Source organism: Pelophylax lessonae, assembly GCF_965119305.1.
Source record: "Pelophylax lessonae genome assembly, chromosome: 12".
Classification (NCBI taxonomy): domain Eukaryota; kingdom Metazoa; phylum Chordata; class Amphibia; order Anura; family Ranidae; genus Pelophylax; species Pelophylax lessonae.
The window spans coordinates 189,416,675-189,434,741 of NC_138779.1; the positions used below are offsets into that span (position 1 = coordinate 189,416,675).

General features: G+C 42.3%; 1 protein-coding gene across 2 annotated transcripts in view; it reads right to left on the reverse strand.

Moving 5' to 3' along the window:
• LOC309568021 (cell adhesion molecule CEACAM8-like) overlaps positions 1-16,831 on the reverse strand; it is a 62,514-nt gene extending 45,683 nt beyond the window's left edge. For both annotated transcript variants that reach the window (XM_082273595.1, XM_082273594.1), the window contains exons 1-3: positions 16,628-16,831; positions 6,182-6,538; positions 980-1,234 (exon numbers count right to left, since the gene is read on the reverse strand). In XM_082273595.1, the coding sequence (XP_082129721.1) occupies positions 980-1,234; positions 6,182-6,538; positions 16,628-16,673 (658 nt within the window). In that variant the 5' untranslated portion in view covers positions 16,674-16,831. The remainder of the gene's footprint in view (positions 1-979; positions 1,235-6,181; positions 6,539-16,627) is intronic.
• Positions 16,832-18,067: the final 1,236 nt, after the last annotated feature.

Here is an 18,067-nt window from a genome sequence, read left to right on the forward strand (position 1 = left end):
CACAAAGCTGAACTTTATATGACTAAGAGTCTTGCCTGAGCACTGGTTTCAACACACAGATATATCAGTATTATCCTACTGTGCAGCATCCCCCCTGAAGAAGACTTGGATAAATTGAAACGCATTGGGACTTTGGACAAGAACCAATGAGACTGTACTCCACTGTGCACTAACACTGTCGGGCCCATGCTGTGATGTGCTACATGGGTTTGATTGCTTATGTGGTTGTTTTAACTGTTTGTCATTTGAGTCCCACTTTGTGGGGATGTTTTAACTCATGTTAATAAATGTATAACTTTTTATTTAACATTGTTCTTATTGATTACATGATTTTTGGCATCATTTAAAGTCCCACCTCTTCCCCTTGTGGCCTATTTGGCAACTTTTTGCCTATCTATTATGGACGGATGCCTCCTTTTTATTATTGATATGGCCAACAGTTAGATGGTTGCGAAAGTTGTTCCCCATGTTTTCCAATAATACCCATTCCTATATGTGCGACTTAGAGTTGCAACAACTTCAAAGCAGTTCATGCACTACTTTGATCTGACTTTCATGCAGCTTGAGGGGCAAAGACTTCAATGTTAACCCTCAGAAGCTGCATGAAAGTCATACCTGAATGTTTAACAATGCAACTTGTGTGCAACAGTTGTCCATTATCACTGGTCAAAGACAAAGTCGTATTCAAGTTGCACCCATCCAAAGTTGCGTCAAAGTTGCACTCCAAAGTCGGCGCAACTTTGGAGTCATACAAGTGTGAATGGAGCAAGCATTTTCCAAAGACTTCCAAACTGGGATGTTGAACTGATCTCCAGTTTCCCAAGGAATTTACATCCTGCTATTTCCATCTAAAAAAAATGATGTGACCTTGAATAAATCTAAGATTGGCTAAGCGACTGACCTTATTTTTGAAAATGAGAATCAGTAGAATTTCTGTTTTCTTTTTATCCCAACACTGAAAGTTTTATTAGTTACTTACATGCTACTGTCAGTTTGTAGGGATCGCTGGTCTTCTTACTGCCAGGGTTCTCAGCCTCACACTGATAGTCCCCTGAATTCATACGGTTTATCCATGGGAAGGAGATAGTCCTGTTATCTGAAGACAAGGTGGCTCCAGAGGGGACCCTGCTCCATACTATTCTCTCTGCATTAGTAGAGGTACAGGTGAGAGTGACGGTATCATTTTCTTTGGGAAGTGAGGTAGAGGCTGTAATTGTTGGTTTACTAACTGTGTCTGCAGAGGAAGGAAATAGAAATGGTTAATAGTAGTCATATTATTCATTATAAGAACTAGAGTTTTTTTTAGATAATAATAATTTTACGTTTCACCTTTGGATGATGCAAGGTAAGCTCTTAAAGGGCACATCTACTTAAAACTAGTTTAACAGCTTCCGGTAGCTTTTGGCCAGTTTAGACATCTATTGACTAATAAATCTCATGAACCTCAGATGGGAAGCTCTACCCCTAAGATCCAGGCACCTGTCCAAGTAATATCCTTAGAACAAGGAAGTGAGGCATTCCATTTCTATTAAAATTGTCCTGATTCATCTGATTGTGACAAAAGAGAAAGAGAGCGCATGGCGGCCCTAGTGTAATTCAGTTTATTGATAAAACAATATAGATTTGCCACCATGATGCACTTGCATGATCTGATTGTGATACCACCTAAAGTACACTAAAGTGATCCCTCAAGCAATGTTATCACATGTCATAAAATTGCTTGGGAGGTTACTTTAGCATTTGTCCAGGCTCCATTTTCAGCCCCAAAGCCCCCAAAACCCCCAAAAGAAATACAACAGGGGTAGAGGTCACATATATGCAGACCTATGACATCAGAAGTCTTGCATTGGAAATGAGTGATGCAGGACATAACACCGACAGCCCGCCCACAACCTAGAGAAGAGGAGAGCAAAGCATAAGGTAAGTGAAACTTCTGTAGTTACACCTAGATTAAAACACAAATTAAACCCTTACATTGTGGGGGCAGCCCCGTCAATGTAAAGATGCTGGCTGCTGAAAAATAGGGCGGGGGGGGGTTAATTTTCTAAAGCCATATAATAGACTGTGCATGCTTCAAGTGCAGTTACTTTAGAGCTTAGTAAATCAGGTAAAGTTTCACTTTGCAAAGAATACGCAATCATGTGACTTCTATCATCCATTTACTAAGCTCTAGCAACTGCACTTTGCAAAGTGCACAGTCTAATCATCTTTAGTAAATCAACCCAAGAATGTCTGGCCATGAAGAAACAACTGAAGCTATCCCTCCCCCCTAAATGAAAGATAACCGGCTTGGTGAGAAATTCACACATGATCTGCCTCCTGTATCCTGCCTTAGAACACCATCTCCGAACACCAATCTAAAAAATACTACCAGAACCTTAATCTAAAAAAAGCCAAAGCCAGCATAGTTTTCAAGAGCAGAGAGAATTGTGTAAATAGAAAGTCTTTGAAGAGGAAGTTTTTAAAACCATTTGTGATATTCTGATGGTTTCTTAGCCTTCTTCCTATAGCTTGCAGACTGCAATAAAAAGTTTATTTTACCAAATCACTGGTACCTATTTTTCATTGGACAATGAATATACCTGCCTGGACCATTCATATTCTAAGGTGTTAGTTATCCAAAGGTCATTTCTTAAGCTGGCCATAGTTGGATCGAAATTTGTCTGGTTTGGCCAAATCCATGTATGGGCAGCTAGGTTGTACAGAAGTTGATCTACGGGTTGTGGATCAGTAGTGAGTTTACTAGACACATTTTTGGAAAATGTGGTCTTTGTATGAATCTCTACATTTGGATCCACATATGAGCAAGCTCATTTTTTCGCACCTGAAGACAGTGCTTTAAAGAATCATCATTTTTTTCTGCTCTAGGGCACTAGCTGTGATGTGGAGCAGGGCACCACTTCCTTGGGTGCATAGCCACCCAGCACTGCAGTTATCATAGAGATGGCTATATACAATTCCAAGGAACCGATTATCAAAAGATCCAATCACTCCCTTGGTAAACCGCGTTTAAAGTGAATAGTGCCAATAAATATACATAATCAATCAACAATTAATATATAAGCTTGTGAAAAATGTATAAAATGGTGTACATCTAAAATTAATTTGATAATTCAACAAACCATGATTCTTAAATATTGCAAATATGCATAAACAAAGTGTTACATGGTGCTTGAAAGTGCAATGTGATAATTGAATGATCATTAAATATTACAATATATGCAAAAATAAAGTGCTAAATAGTGCTAAAAGTGCAATATAGTGTATTAATAAATCGCCGATTGCCTTCAGCGTCCCCGCGTATCCTGAAGTGCTAGAATTGATTTTATGCTTGTAAGCTGTTTTGATCTTTATATCACTCAATAAAAAGACAATATTATGCTATGGAAGCCTTTCTTTCTTCTATCTTCCTTGGATATGCACCCTTTAGATAATGTGATGAAGATCTGATATACCCTCCTACTTAGAATGGTGTGTGGAAAAATTATCTTTGATGTGGTTTAAACCTTGATGGAGATATTTGTGAGTTATATACTTACCTCTGGTAAGTGAGTTCTTCTGCTGGTGGTGGATTTGATCACTTTAATGTGGAAGTTCCTCTGAAGAGCCATCCGCAACTCTTCACGTGTAAACCACATGCACAATAAGGAAAATGTTTTACGCTTTGCAAAGTGCACACTCAATTTATTTGAACTAATTTGGAACTGTGGTAGTCCAACAGACATTATTTATTTATTAATACACTATATTGCACCTTTAGCTCTATTTAGCACTTTATTTCTGCATATATTTTAATATTCATTCAATTATCACAATGCACTTTCAAGCACCTTTTAACACTTTGTTTATGGATATTTGCAATATTTAAAAATCATGGTTTGCTGAATTATCAAATTCATTTTAGATGTACACCATTTTATGAATTTTTCACGAGCTTACATATTGATTATTGATTGATTATGTGTATTTATTGTCACTATTCGCTTTAAACATAGCTCGGTTTACCAAGGGAGCAATTGGATCTTTTGATAATCGGTTCCTTGGAATTGTATACAATCACGGACTTTCTGTCTTTATAACATGCACCTATACCTATAGCCTAGAGCACAGTACTATTTATCCAATTTGTGCAGGTAGTGGTTTTCCACCTTTATATCATAGAGATGGCTATGTTGTAGCGCATGTCTCTGCCTCTCAGCTTCGGCAAGAGGAATGCAAAGGGATGGGAGGCTCACCTTCCTCTTCATTCCTCTTGTTGATGCTTGCTTTAGGAAAAGTGCTGGGAGGCAGAGACAGGCGCTACAGAGTAAATTAGCTATCTCCTTGTTAGCTGTGGTGTCAGGCCCAGGGGCACCCTGTCTGACATTGCAGCTAGTTACAGGGCACCTAGGCACTGTATAAATTAGTATATGTACTTTGTCCCATTCTACATTAACCACTTCTGGACCGGAAGATTTTTCCCCTTAATGACCAGGCCATATTTTGTGATTCGGCACTGCATTATTTTAACAGACAATTGCACGGTCATGCAATGCTGTACCCAAATAACATTGATGTCCTTTTTTTCCCCCACAAATAAAGCTTTCTTTTGGTCATATTTGATCACCTGTGTGATTAAAATTTTTTGTGCTATAAACAAAAAAAGAGCGACAATTCTGAAAAATAAAAAACAATATTTTTCACTTTCTGCTATATAACATTCCCCAAAAAAAAAAAATTAAAAAATCAAAATTTTTTTACATTTTAGGCCAATTTGTTTTCTGCTACATATTTTTGGTAAAAAAAATAAAAAATCGCAATAAGCGTATTTTGATTGGTTTGCACAAAAGTTATTGCGTCTACTAACTACGGGAAAGATTTATGTCATTTTTATTGTTTTTATTTTATTTATTTTTTTACTAGTAATGTGAATTTTTGTGGGATTGCAGCGAACAGATCAGACCCCTAACTGACATTTTTGACATTTTTGTGGGGACCAGTGACATTACTACAGTAATCAGTGCTAAAAATATGCACTGTTACTGTAATAAGGACACTGGCAGGGAAGGGATTAACAGTGTGGGTGATCAAGGGGTTAAATGTGTACCTAGGGGAGTGTTTCTAACTGTGGGGGGCGTGGCTTGTGGAATGACCATAGAGACATGTGATCCTATATAGAAGGATCACAGGCACTCTGTGATCATTCCAGGGAGAAGAACGGTTAGCTGTGTTTACAATAGCTGCCCGTCCTTCTCTCTCAGCGGGGAACGATCGCGGGTGTCAGGCGGCAATCTGAGCCGCCTGCCCACTGCATTAGCTTCCCCGCTGACAAGCCGGGCGGGAGTGTGCCCCCTAGCTGCAGGTGCTCAACCGACGTAGCCCTACATAGGTTTGCCTGGGAGAGCCACCCTGCCACAGTATATATGCGGTAAGCGGTCGGCAACAGGTTAACGTATAACTAAAGGCAACACTTTTAGTTTTGGATAGAGTGGAGAGGGATTAGAAAACTGTCAAGTTTTTATTAAAAGGATGAATCCAGCCTCTCTAACCCTTGGAGTTTTTATTAATGCCTTTGCCCCTGTTAGAGAGGTTCACCCTCTCTATTTTTCCTGTTTACCATTTTCACCAAGAGTGAAAGTGATAAAAAATCTGAAATCTTGGGTTTTCACCAGAACATGGATAAAGTAGAAATCTTGTAATGGGGACACTAGCTTGATGACATCCAGGGATTCCCTCACTTTGGGAGTATTTCTCATTTTCTGCTTTGCCTGTGGCACAGGAAGTGAACAAACATTTTCCCAAGGTGACACACATGACCAAAAAACAGACAGGAGTTATAACCCCTCCCCTTCCTTACGCTATCCAAAATGAATCTATCCACCTATTATTCATTAATAGTTTTGAGGTCATAAACATGAGGGATATATGACCAGAAAAGTTCCCAGCTCAACTAAAAGTGTCCTTTCGTAAAAGTGCCAGCTAGTGCGATTTTTCTGTGGGGGATGGTGTGAATAAAGCTTACCCTTAGTGGTGGTGTAAATTCATCTTTTGTAAATGAGGCTCTTATCATGTCCAGATTAATCTCCCAAACCCAATGCTTTTGGTTTTCAAATAGATAATGTGAACAATAAATAAATAAATAAATAAATAAATAAAAACAATAATAAATAAAAAGGGCAAATCTGTCTGACAATTTTCTCACCATAGATTTTCAAGAATACATGGATATCAGTTGGTTTATCTGTTTGCATCCTCACTGTGTAATTTCCCTCATCAGTTCTATTTAAGTTGGAGATCTGTAGAGATCCATTGGGGAAAGGTGTCACCCTACTATTATTGAACAGAAGTCCAGGAATTAGTGGGAACGGATCACCAGGGAAATATGAAAGGATTTGATAGTCTCTGTGTGTGTTCGGTCCTTTACACCAAATAACATTCTGAATTTTCCCAGTAATCCCAGTAACACTCAGAGTGACAGATCCCCCAATGACCGGATTCTGAGGGATCAGCTGAATACTCGTCATTCCACTGGACACATCCACCAACACACCGAGGAGAACTGCAAGAGAAATGACAGATCAGAAGATCGCACTGTTTCAAAAGTGCAGAAATTTCATGCCATGGTATCTCTTTATTAAAGATTCACTGGAAAATTTGCCCAGTGAATAATTTGCAGCCATTTGTCCATATATGATTGGATAAGATTCATCCATCCATCAGTATGACCTGCATTCACTCTACGTGTTGTGTGAGCAGCTATTGGACAAATCTTGTTAAATGAAATGTTTCTGAGGTAAAGTCATTAAAAAGCTCCAGTACAGTGAAGGTTATTTTTGTATTTCTGGTCAAGTGTTTTGACAAATCTTGGTAATTATTGGGCATTCTTTCATGTTGCCAGCAATAGCTCTCCATGGTGCTTAACCACTTAAGCCCCGGAAGATTTTACCCCCATTCCGACCAGGGGGTATTTTGCGATTCGGCACTGCGTGACTTTAATGGACAATTGCGCGGTCGTGCGACGCTGTACCTAAACGAATTTGATGTCCTTTTTTTCCCACAAACAGAGCTTTCTTTTGGTGGTATTTGATCACCTGTGCGATTTTTTGATCATGCGCTATAAACAAAAAAACAGCGTAAATTTTGCAAAAATAACAATATTTTTCACATTTTTTTTATATGAAATTCCCCCCAAAAAAATGTAAAAATCAAAATTTTTTAACATTATCGGCCAATTTGTTTTATGCTACATATGTTTGGTAAAAAAAATTGCAAAAAGCGTATTTTGATTGGTTTGGTGTTTTTTATTTTATTTTAACATGTGATGGCGGCGATCTGCGATTTTTTTTGCAGGACTGCGACATTGCGGCGGACAGATCGGACCCTTGACTGACATTTTTGTCACTTTTGGGGTTACCAGTGACATTTCTACAGTAATCAGTGCTATACATATGCACTGTTACTGTACAAATACACTGGTAGTGAAGGGGTTAACTTTATTTGAGAGGGAGGGGCTGTGTGTGTCCCTAGGGGCGTGATTCTTACTGTGATTGGCTGTGGCTTGAAGTGTAGGAAGGAACACTGATCAACGGTCCTACATTGTAGAACCGTGTGATCAGTGTTTCTACACCAGGAAGAATGACAGGCGGCTTGTTTACATAAGCCGCCTGACTTTCTCCCTCTCCCACGACGATCGCCGAGTGACCGGCGGACATCGGGTCCGCCGGTCACACGCGCGGGGGGGTCCGTGACCGCGCGGGAGCGCGCCTCCGGCGGCGCGCGCTCGCTCCCCAGAGCCTCACAGGCTAGCGACGTAGACCTACGTCACTCTGCCTGTGAGGGGCTGACCGCCGCAGTAAATATACTGTGAGCAGTCGGCAAGCGGTTAATGCAGTTTAAATTTATTGAGAGCTATTGCTAGTAGATCTTTTTTTTTTTTAACAGAAAAAAAGTGCCCTCTACCCAAATGCTAATCAGCCTTGGACAGCTGGCATGCGGGCTGGTATTCCCATACCAAGGGAACATGCAGACACCTGCCATGTTGATATCAACCTGCATGTTGTTCAGTATTAGAGAGTTTCCCCCCCCCCCCCCACAAAAAAATGGCACCCTAAAACTCCTAATTTTCATATATATATATCTTGCCAAAGTGTGCTCCTGCCAACCACCTGTACTGTACCTTTCATTCATTTCCAGTGCTCCTTGTCATGTTCTTCTCTTCTAACTTCCCAGTGATGCCTTTACTGTTCAATGCTTCCTCATACTGTACCTCTCATCTACTGTCATTGTCTCCCCCCTGATTGCCTCCTTTCTCTGGCACCTTCCCGTACTGCTTCTCCCATCTGACTCTAGTTGGTTCCTTCATTATGCCTCTAGTAGGATGAGGTTCACATTCCCCACAATGTGTTCAAGGAAAATCCCCCAGGTACATGGTTTGGCTACATTTCAAATTTTAGGCTGAGCATTTTGCCCCCACCCCATAATGCACTGCATAGCATTTCTCCTTGTCCAGCTGAGTCTCAAAGAGGGAATAATCCACAGCAATACTAAGCCAGCCCCCTTTTTATAAAAGGGTCCATAGCAGCCGTATTATCAGTGGGTGTTGGAACCTTTAAAGTGATCTCATTTTTTTTTTTTTTTAAATAACAAACATGTTATACTTACCTGTGTAGCATCACTCCCATGGGAGCTGCTGGTTACGGATTCCCCTGGGTTACCCATAGCAACAACTTGACAGTAGAGCATATTCAAAGTGCTTGGCTCAGTCAGAAAACAGTCATGGGGATTTGGTTTTTGTTGATTTATTGAGAACTGGGATAGGAGAAGGAATGAGTGGGATACCCCAACTGAACAACTATGCACAATTGCTGGGACTTCTAAACAGACATGGGAGTTAAGCCCCGTACACACGCACCGATTGTCGGCCGAACGATCGGTCGTCTTTTGTCCAGTGTTGTTTGTTGGTTGAAATGTGCTCTAGATTTGCACTGGACTTTTGTTGGCCGACAGAAACCAACTTCAGAAGTGATGTCATGTGATGGTTGACTTTCCCTGTGTTTTTTCTGCTCTGAGCATGCCCAGTCTTGCTCATCTGATTTTTGTCGGCCGAAATCTGTACTGACTGACGAACAAAAATTTTATAGCATGCAGACCAGATTTTGTTCGGCCGAAAAGTCGCAGTCGGTTGTCGGAATCATCATACTAACAAGCCGACAATCGGCCGATCGGACGTTGACCGAATATTTACGGCCGACAATCGGTACGTGTGTACGGGGCTTAAGTCACACATGTGCAAGTCACAAGTCTTAACCTTCAAGTCTCGAGCAAGTCCCAAGTTTCTGTGGCGCAAAGCAAGCAAGTCAAGTCGAGTCCCTGCTAGAAGTCAAGCAAGTCAAGTCAAGTCATTTATTTTGGTAGAAAATATGTGTAGCGTTTAACCCATAAAAATAAGTATCAAAAACAAATTATATGTTCAAACCAGTGATGTCGACCAAATTAATAGTGATCACCGATGAATTCATAAAATAGTCCCAATACGATGAATATATACATAAAAATAGAAAAAGCAAAAAATACAAAAAAAAATTTAGTCCCTGCGACTATGAGTCACTAAATATGAAAATCCAGCTGTAGCGAGTTCCAAAGAGTGGATGTGATTCTCTATGGCGACTTATAAAGCGATTTTTAGTAAACAGGGCTGCTTACCAAATGTAGTTGGTCTTCCAAATTCATGGACAGACCTTGTCTCACTTTAAAGAAGAAGATGATGACAGGATCCACTCGCTAGACTTCTCGCCAGTATGAAGGAGGGGGGCTCTCAAAGGCAGGTATTCAAAAAACCAAATATGGCAGAGAAAAAAAAAAGAAAAATGCACATAGTGTAACACCGTACGTACAATGAAAAAAAGAAAGGAGATAAGGAATTGCACTCACATGGAATCCTTATAAGTACCGTGTGTCACTGTTAACTCCAATCAGAGAAAAGAAAGAACCACAGATCCCAATAAATGGCAAACAACAAACACTAAGCACTTGGGAGACAAGTGTACACCCGTAATTTATTTTGGTCAAGTCACAAATCAAGTCAAAATACTGATCTACCCCAATTTTCATCTTTAAATCAGTTAAAAGTCAGTGTTCAGGAAAGGTTTTGTTTTATTTTCAACATTAACAAAACTGCTTAGTGCTTTTTTCTTGGCATATTATCCTCCCTGGTGGTATGATTCTTTTGGATTTTAGGTGCTGAAAGCGGTACCATTATTTTGCATGTAATTCTTGTGAATGAGCAGCCCAAACCAACTGTATACATTTATTATATATATTATATATATATATATATATATATATATATATATATATATAATGTATACAGTTGGTTTGGGCTGCTCATTCACAAGAATTACGTATATATATATATATATATATATATATATATATATATATATATACAGTGGGTACGGAAAGTATTCAGACCCCCTTAAATTTTTCACTCTTTGTTATATTGCAGCCATTTGCTAAAATCATTTAAGTTCATTCTTCTTCCTCATGAATGTACACATAGCACCCCATACTGACAGGAAAACACAGAATTGTTGACATTGTTGCAGATTTATTAAAAAAGAAAAACTGAAATATCACATGGTCCTAAGTATTCAGACCCTTTGCTGTGACACTCATATATTTAACTCAGGTGCTTTCCATTTATTCTGATCATCCTTGAGATGGCTCTACACCTTCATTTGAGTCCAGCTGTGTTTGATTATACTGATTGGACTTGATTAGGAAAGCCACACACCTGTCTATATAAGACCTTCCAGATCACAATGCATGTCAGAGCAAATGATAATCATGAGGTCAAAGGAACTGCCTGAAGAGCTCAGAGACAGAATTGTGGCAAGGCACAGATCTGGCCAAGGTTACAAAAAGATTTCTGCTGCACTTAAGGTTCCTAAGAGCACAGTGGCCTCCATAATCCTCAAATGGAAGACATTTGGGACGACCAGAACCCTTCCTAGAGCTGGCCGTCTGGCCAAACTGAGCTATCAGGGGAGAAGAGCCTTGGTGAGAGAGGTAAAGAAGAACCCAAAGATCACTGTGGCTGAGCTCCAGAGATGCAGTCAGGAGATGGGAGAAAGTTGTAGAAAGTCAACCATCACTACAGCCCTCCACCAGTCGGGGCTTTATGGCAGAGTGGCCCGACGGAAGCCTCTCCTCAGTGTAAGACACATGAAAGCCCGCATGGAGTTTGCTAAAAAACATCTAATGGACTCCAAGATGATGAGAAATAAGATTCTCTGGTCTGATGAGACCAAAATAGAACTTTTTGGCCTTAATTCTAAGCGGTATGTGTGGAGAAAACCAGGCACTGCTCATCACCTGTCCAATACAGTCCCAACAGTGAAGCATGGTGGTGGCAGCATCATGCTGTGGGGGTGTTTTTCAGCTGCAGGGACAGGACGACTGGTTGCAATCGAGGGAAAGATGAATGCGGCCAAGTACAGGGATATCCTGGACAAAAACCTTCTCCAGAGTGCTCTGGACCTCAGACTGGGCCGAAGGTTTACCTTCCAACAAGACAATGACCCTAAGCACACAGCTAAAATAACGAAGGAGTGGCTTCACAACAACTCCGTGACTGTTCTTGAATGGCCCACCCAGAGCCCTGACTTAAACCCAATTGAGCATCTCTGGAGAGACCTAAAAATGGCTGTCCACCAACGTTTACCATCCAACCTGACAGAACTGGAGAGGATCTGCAAGGAGGAATGGCAGAGGATCCCCAAATCCAGGTGTGAAAGACTTATTGCATCTATCCCAAAAAGACTCCTGGCTGTATTAGATCAAAAGGGGGCTTCTACTAAATACTGAGCAAAGGGTCTGAATACTTAGGACCATGTGATATTTCAGTTTTTCTTTTTTAATAAATCTGCAACAATGTCAACAAGTCTGTGTTTTTCTGTCAGTATGGGGTGCTATGTGTACATTCATGAGGAAGAAGAATGAACTTAAATGATTTTAGCAAATGGCTTCAATATAACAAAGAGTGAAAAATTTAAGGGGGTCTGAATACTTTCCGTACCCACTGTATATACGTATATATATATATATATATATATATATATATATATATACATACATAAAAAGTACAGTAAAACTGCAGGAAAAGGCACTGGGGGGCAATGTAATGTGATTTTATTTTATTTTGAATTGTATCAGTGTGTTTGGTGTGTTTCACATTTGAATTTGCCGCCGGTTCCACCCCCCGACGAACGTCATGTCGCCGGAGACGGAAGCCGGGGCTCGCAGACAATCGGGAGGAAGCTCCGCCGCCGCTTACCGCCCGTATTCTTCACTGGATCCCGGAGAAAAGGTAAGTAAAACCTCTACCAGGATCCGGCGATCTTCCTAGCGGTACCCCGAGTGTGGCTCGGGGTTACCTCTTTTGGCTCTAAAATCTAACCCCGAGTCACGCTCGGGAATACCGCTAGGAAGGTTAAAGAAACAATTTGAATGCCCAAACAGCTCAAAACCCTTCCTCCGGTCATGTTTCAACACCACAGTCACTAAAAACATGTTAAGTATTTCCATTGTTAAACAGCCAGTGTGCTAAAAATCAGAACACACTGAGGTGTTTTAAGTGACTGTGGTGTCAGAAACATAACAGGCACATTCATTTTGCTTTAACACATTTTGAGAAAATGCAAATATTTAATAACTTAAAAAAGTAAAGTCATTTTGAGTCATATGTCTCAAGTCGAAGTCAAGTCTCAAGTCATGTACATATACACAACGTTCGACCTGCGCCAGTGAAAGAGTCAAGTACATTCGATCTTATGAAAAAAGTTTCAACTGTGGCTGTAGGTAGTACTTTTAGGAGGTATGCAGGATAGTTTAATCCCTGGGGTTAGTGGAGATGGATGGTGGAGGTGGCTGCAGGCTTCTAGCTCTGTAGCTAGAGGGACTCTGCAACAGAAAAAAAGGGGTAGGAGAAGAAAAGCAGCGCCACCTCAGTGTAGATTAAAAGGTTATTTATTACATAAAAACAACGTAGTAACTCACACTGAGAAAATAGTTGATCAGCAAATGGTGCTTGGCGCCTGAGGAAGGAGCATGCATGCTCCGAACGCGAGCACCCCCCTGCCACTATTGGATGTAAGCCTGGATACTGAACACTGAACGCTGCCAGAAACACAGGAAGTGTGGGACTCCACCGGCACAGCCAGGACCACGGCCGCCATAGTGTACTTACCTAACATCCCTGGAGTGTTGCAGATGAATCATCACCATTTGCTGATCAACTATTTCCTCTGTGAGTTACTACGTTGTTTTTATGCAATAAATAACCTTTTTTACACTGAGGTGGCGCTGCTTTTCTTCTCCTAAGTCTCAAGTCATGAATACCAAGTCAAAGTCAAGTCGAGTCTTTTATTCATTTTTAGTCAAGCAAGTCTCAAGTCCTCAAACTGGTGACTTAAGTCTGACTTAAGTCAAATCATGTGAATTGAGTCCCCCACCTCTGCTTCTAAATATAGCTGAATGCGGCAAGGCCGCTGCTTCACCTTGTCACTGCAGTGAAGAAGAATTTAATGAAATGTATTGTTCTGTGAATCACTCTTCAGGGCCCTACTTGGTACCCCTTTGTCCCTAATCTTCAGGGTTCTATACACTCCCCCTTTACTCTGACACTCTGTGTGAGCTGGCCCCTTGATCCTCTGACTTACCTGGAGTGGTCCCTCTTCCTGGGCAGACCCTTTGGCAAGTCCCCTGGTACTCACAGACACTGTTTTTCCTGGAAGACTCTGCCAGCAGCTCCACTGTCAGCTCCACTGGATCCTCTGCAGCTCAGCTCCACACCTGGTTCACTAGGCCGACCACCTAAGACCACCTTCCTCACACCTGCAGGAGGAGAGACAGCCGTCAGCCTCCTCCTGGGACTGCAGGCATCATTTAGATATTTTTTTCAGCCGGCGATTCCCTTCACCATAAGAACAATCATAGTGGCTGTTCAGCTGCTTGATCATTCTTACAAGCGGCGGGAGAGGACATCCCCCCTCCCGCTGCCCTCCGGTGCTTCTACTGGCTCGCCCGGGCGATCAGCGAGCCAGAGAAGGAATCGGCCGCCGGTGGAAGTTTACCATAGAGACTGCGAGGACCAGATGGTCCCGGGCAGTCTCTATGACTCTCGGAGGCACGGGTGCGACGTGATGACGCCACGCCCGGCCTGGCAGTTTTCAATACTGCACTGATCTTGGCTGAATAGCTGAGATGTTTTTTTTTATTTCAGGCTTTCTAGCCTGTAGGAGAGATCTGAGGTCTTATTGACCCCAGATTTCCCCATAAAGAGGACCTGTCATTCGCTGGTCCTATTACAATTGATGTTTACATTCCTTGTAATAGGAATAAAAGTGATCCAAAAAAAAAAAAAATTAAGGGAAAGTGTACAGATAAAAAAATAAAATAAATAAAAAAAAAACATTTAAAGTGCCCCTGTCCCCACGTGCTTGTACGCAGAAGGGAACGCATGCGTACGTCGCGGGCACATATGTAAACGGCATTCAAGCCATACATCGCCGTGAACGTTATAGCGAGAGCACCAATTCTAGCGCAAGACCTCTACTGTAACTCTAAACTGGTAACCTGTAAACATTTTTAAAGCGTCACCTATAGAGATTTGTAAGTACCGAAGTTTGGCGTCATTCTACAAGTGTGCGCAATTTTAAAGCGTGAGATATTAGGTATCTATTTACTCGTAACATTATCGTACATATGTATTATACAAAAAAAAACGTAAGTGTTTTTTTTTTTTTTTTAATTCACAAATACCGTGTGATATAAAAAGTTGCAATGGCTGCCATTTTATTCCCTAGTGTCTCTGCTAAAAAAAAATATATCATTTTTGGGGGTTCCGAGTAATTTTCTAGCAAAAAAATGATGACTTTTACATGTAGGAGCGGAGTGCCATAACACGCCCGGTATGGAAGTGGTTAAGCCATTTAATACCATCCTGTCTTGTCTGTTTAATAATCCTGTGTTCCCCGTACCCCTGTGTCTGTGTATGTGTTTTAAAAAAAATGCAGTTCTTTATCAGTTTTCAGAGTTCCGATCGCCGCTCACGTGACCCGCTAACTCTTGCCTTTCCCCATTTGACAGCTGCCTGCAGCGGGCGGAGCTGAGGATTACCCGCTGATATCAATCAGGAAGGGAGGAGGAGAGAGGCGGCGGGTCACGTGAGCAATGATCGGCGCTCTGAAAACTGGTAAAGAACGGCTTGTTTTTATAAAACACATACACAGGGGCACATCGGATTATTAAACAAACTGTAGACAGGATATGAAACTACAGCAGCAGAAAAGGAGGGGGCAGGCATTGACACAGGATCAGACAGGCAGGGAGGGATGGGGTAGAGAGGACAGAGGAGGAAAAGAGGGACGCATATGACGGAGGCACGTAAACTAAGGTGACCAGATTTTTAAAATAAAATCCGGGGACATATTTTTTTTTTTGGCAAATGGCACAGGACTGCATAATACATAGAGCGCTGGGCACAGGACTACATAATACACAGAGCGTTGGGCACAGGACTGCATTATTCACAGATAACTGGGTACAGGACTACATAATACACAGAGCTCTGGGTACAGGACTACATAATACAGAGAGCACTGGGTACAGGACTACATAATACACAGAGCACTGGGCACAGGACTGCATAATACACAGAAGGCTGGGCACAGGACTGCATAGTACACAGAGCACTGGGCACAGGACTACATAATATACAGGAGGGTGTTAGGTCTCAGCCAGCACGGGATGCCTTGTCTACTTTAATCCACCCCTAAATCCGAGGACAAAACTGGGGACAAACTTGGACCAGGGACTGTCCCCGGAAACCGGGGACATCTGGTCACCCTAATGTAGACTGACCAAGGTGTCAGGGCTCAGCAGCCATGGTATACCATGGTCAGTTTACGAAGGGGAGGACATAGCCAGGCAGGATCAGGCAGGTATTTTAGGTGATAGAAGGGGCCAAATTACAAAGCACAAGCACTGTGCTGTGTAACATGCTTAAAGGGAACAGGATCAATATACCCTATTTCTTTAGGTTACCAAACGCTTTAAAAATAAATTCTGCCATTTCCCCTTTAAAAATAAATACTCAAAATAAATATAATGACTAAGCCTCTCCCCTTCATGACATTGTAAAAAAAAGGGGCAGAGTATGGGTGACCTTAGAATGATGCCCCCTCCTGAAAAAAGTTCTGTGGATGCCCACGACACCTCTGTACCATTCCTGTCCCCCTCCTCAATCACTTTCCTCCCTGTCTCTTATTCTAGACCAGTAACCCTCCCCAACCATATACTTTTTGTCCTCCAGTGTCCTGATAAGGGCCATCCACAAACCACTAAGACTGAGAGATCTAGTCAGCAGTCAGACTGGCATAATCGGTGACATCTAAGTCATTCTTTAATGTTAAACAAGCAACCAGGCAATGCCCATATTTCTCCCATGACAAGTTCCACTTTAAGGCAAGCAGGACAAAAATAGCAGCACAAACACCGATCTTTAGGTGTACATTTTGGAATGCACCTGTCCATACAACCATATCATGTCATTACTAGTTTTTTCTCACTTGGCAGTTGCTACACTTACCTGACACAATAACACTGGAGCCGAAAGACTGTTGCTTGGTGATCATTTTCTTTAGTTCACAAACTTAGACACATAAATTAAACAACAGAAATTTCTTTCATGTTCACCATTGCATCTCTTTGTTCCTGGCAATCCTTTGTGTCACTTTTGATTTGCTAGACTCCCTTATATAGGACCCAAATATGTAGTAGATCTCAGATTGTACGTGCTTTGTCTCCAGTGTTACCCTGTGGCTGCTCTATGTCTGGGTGTGGGGAAATACAAAGTGTGGGAGGTACAATAAGGGAAGTAATGCATTATTCTGAACACAGCTAGTTCCCATTCAAACCATTTAAAGTATCCCATGCTCTTTGGACTATCAATAGTCATTTAGCAAGTTTGAGCACGTTGATATACCCCAACCAGGACTGGTACCATACCAAGGCATGTGCTCACTGTATTCAGCGGGCCCCCCCAAGCCCCTCGGATGTCCTGAGCACCTCCATTGGTTTTAATGTTCTTAGCCATAGCCAATGAACACAGGTGTTGTTATTAGACACATCTAATTGACCAGTGGCACCACAGTATGGCAGTATGCCAAAGTTAGGAGACAGAAGTCATGGAAAGGTATTTTGGGTCCCCTGCTGATGAAGTCGTCTAATTAATTGACGTAACGGCAGAGGCGTAACTAGAACCTTCAGGGTCCCAGCGCAAGAAACCATGAAGGGCCCCCTTGACCCCCGGCCAGGGCCCTTCCTACTGATCCCGGGGCGTGAGGGCAGCAGGACCAGGGATAGTAGGGGTGGTGAAGGGAGACATATAAAGGAACAAATCCCCTCCATTTTCCTCCTGCAGTCTCTGAATGTCTATGGGAGGGACAGGAGGAGAAGCTGGCCTTTAGCAGCTGCTGGAGAAAAATGGAGGGGATTTTTCCTCTATATGCTGCCCGCCCCCCCATCCAGGTGTACAGGGGCAACACATTGGCCATTGCAATTGTGACCCCTGTAGTTATTCCCCTGAGAGTGTCAGCGGTGGTGGTTGGGTGGGGATGGAATCAGTGGTAGCAATGGTGGTGGGATGGATTAATTGGCAGCTGTGGTGGAGGGGGGATGGAATGATTGGAAGCGGTGGTGGTGGGGATGGAATGAGTGGCAGAGGTGGTGGGGGGATGGGATGGAATAAGATAAGTGGTGGTGACAGGGATGGGCTAAGTGGCAGTAGTGAGGGGGGCATAGGATCAGTGGCAGCAGTGGTGGTGATGGTATGGAGGGGATCAGTGGCAGCAGTGGTGATGGTATGGGGGGATCTGTGGCAGCAGTGATGGTGGTGTGGGGGGGATCAGTGGCAGCAGTGGTGGTGGTGTGGGGGGATCAGTGGCAGCAGTGGGGGTGGTGTGGGGGGGATCAGTGTGTTGGGGGGGACCTGTGGCAGCAGTAGTGGTGGTGCAGGGGGGGGCTGTGG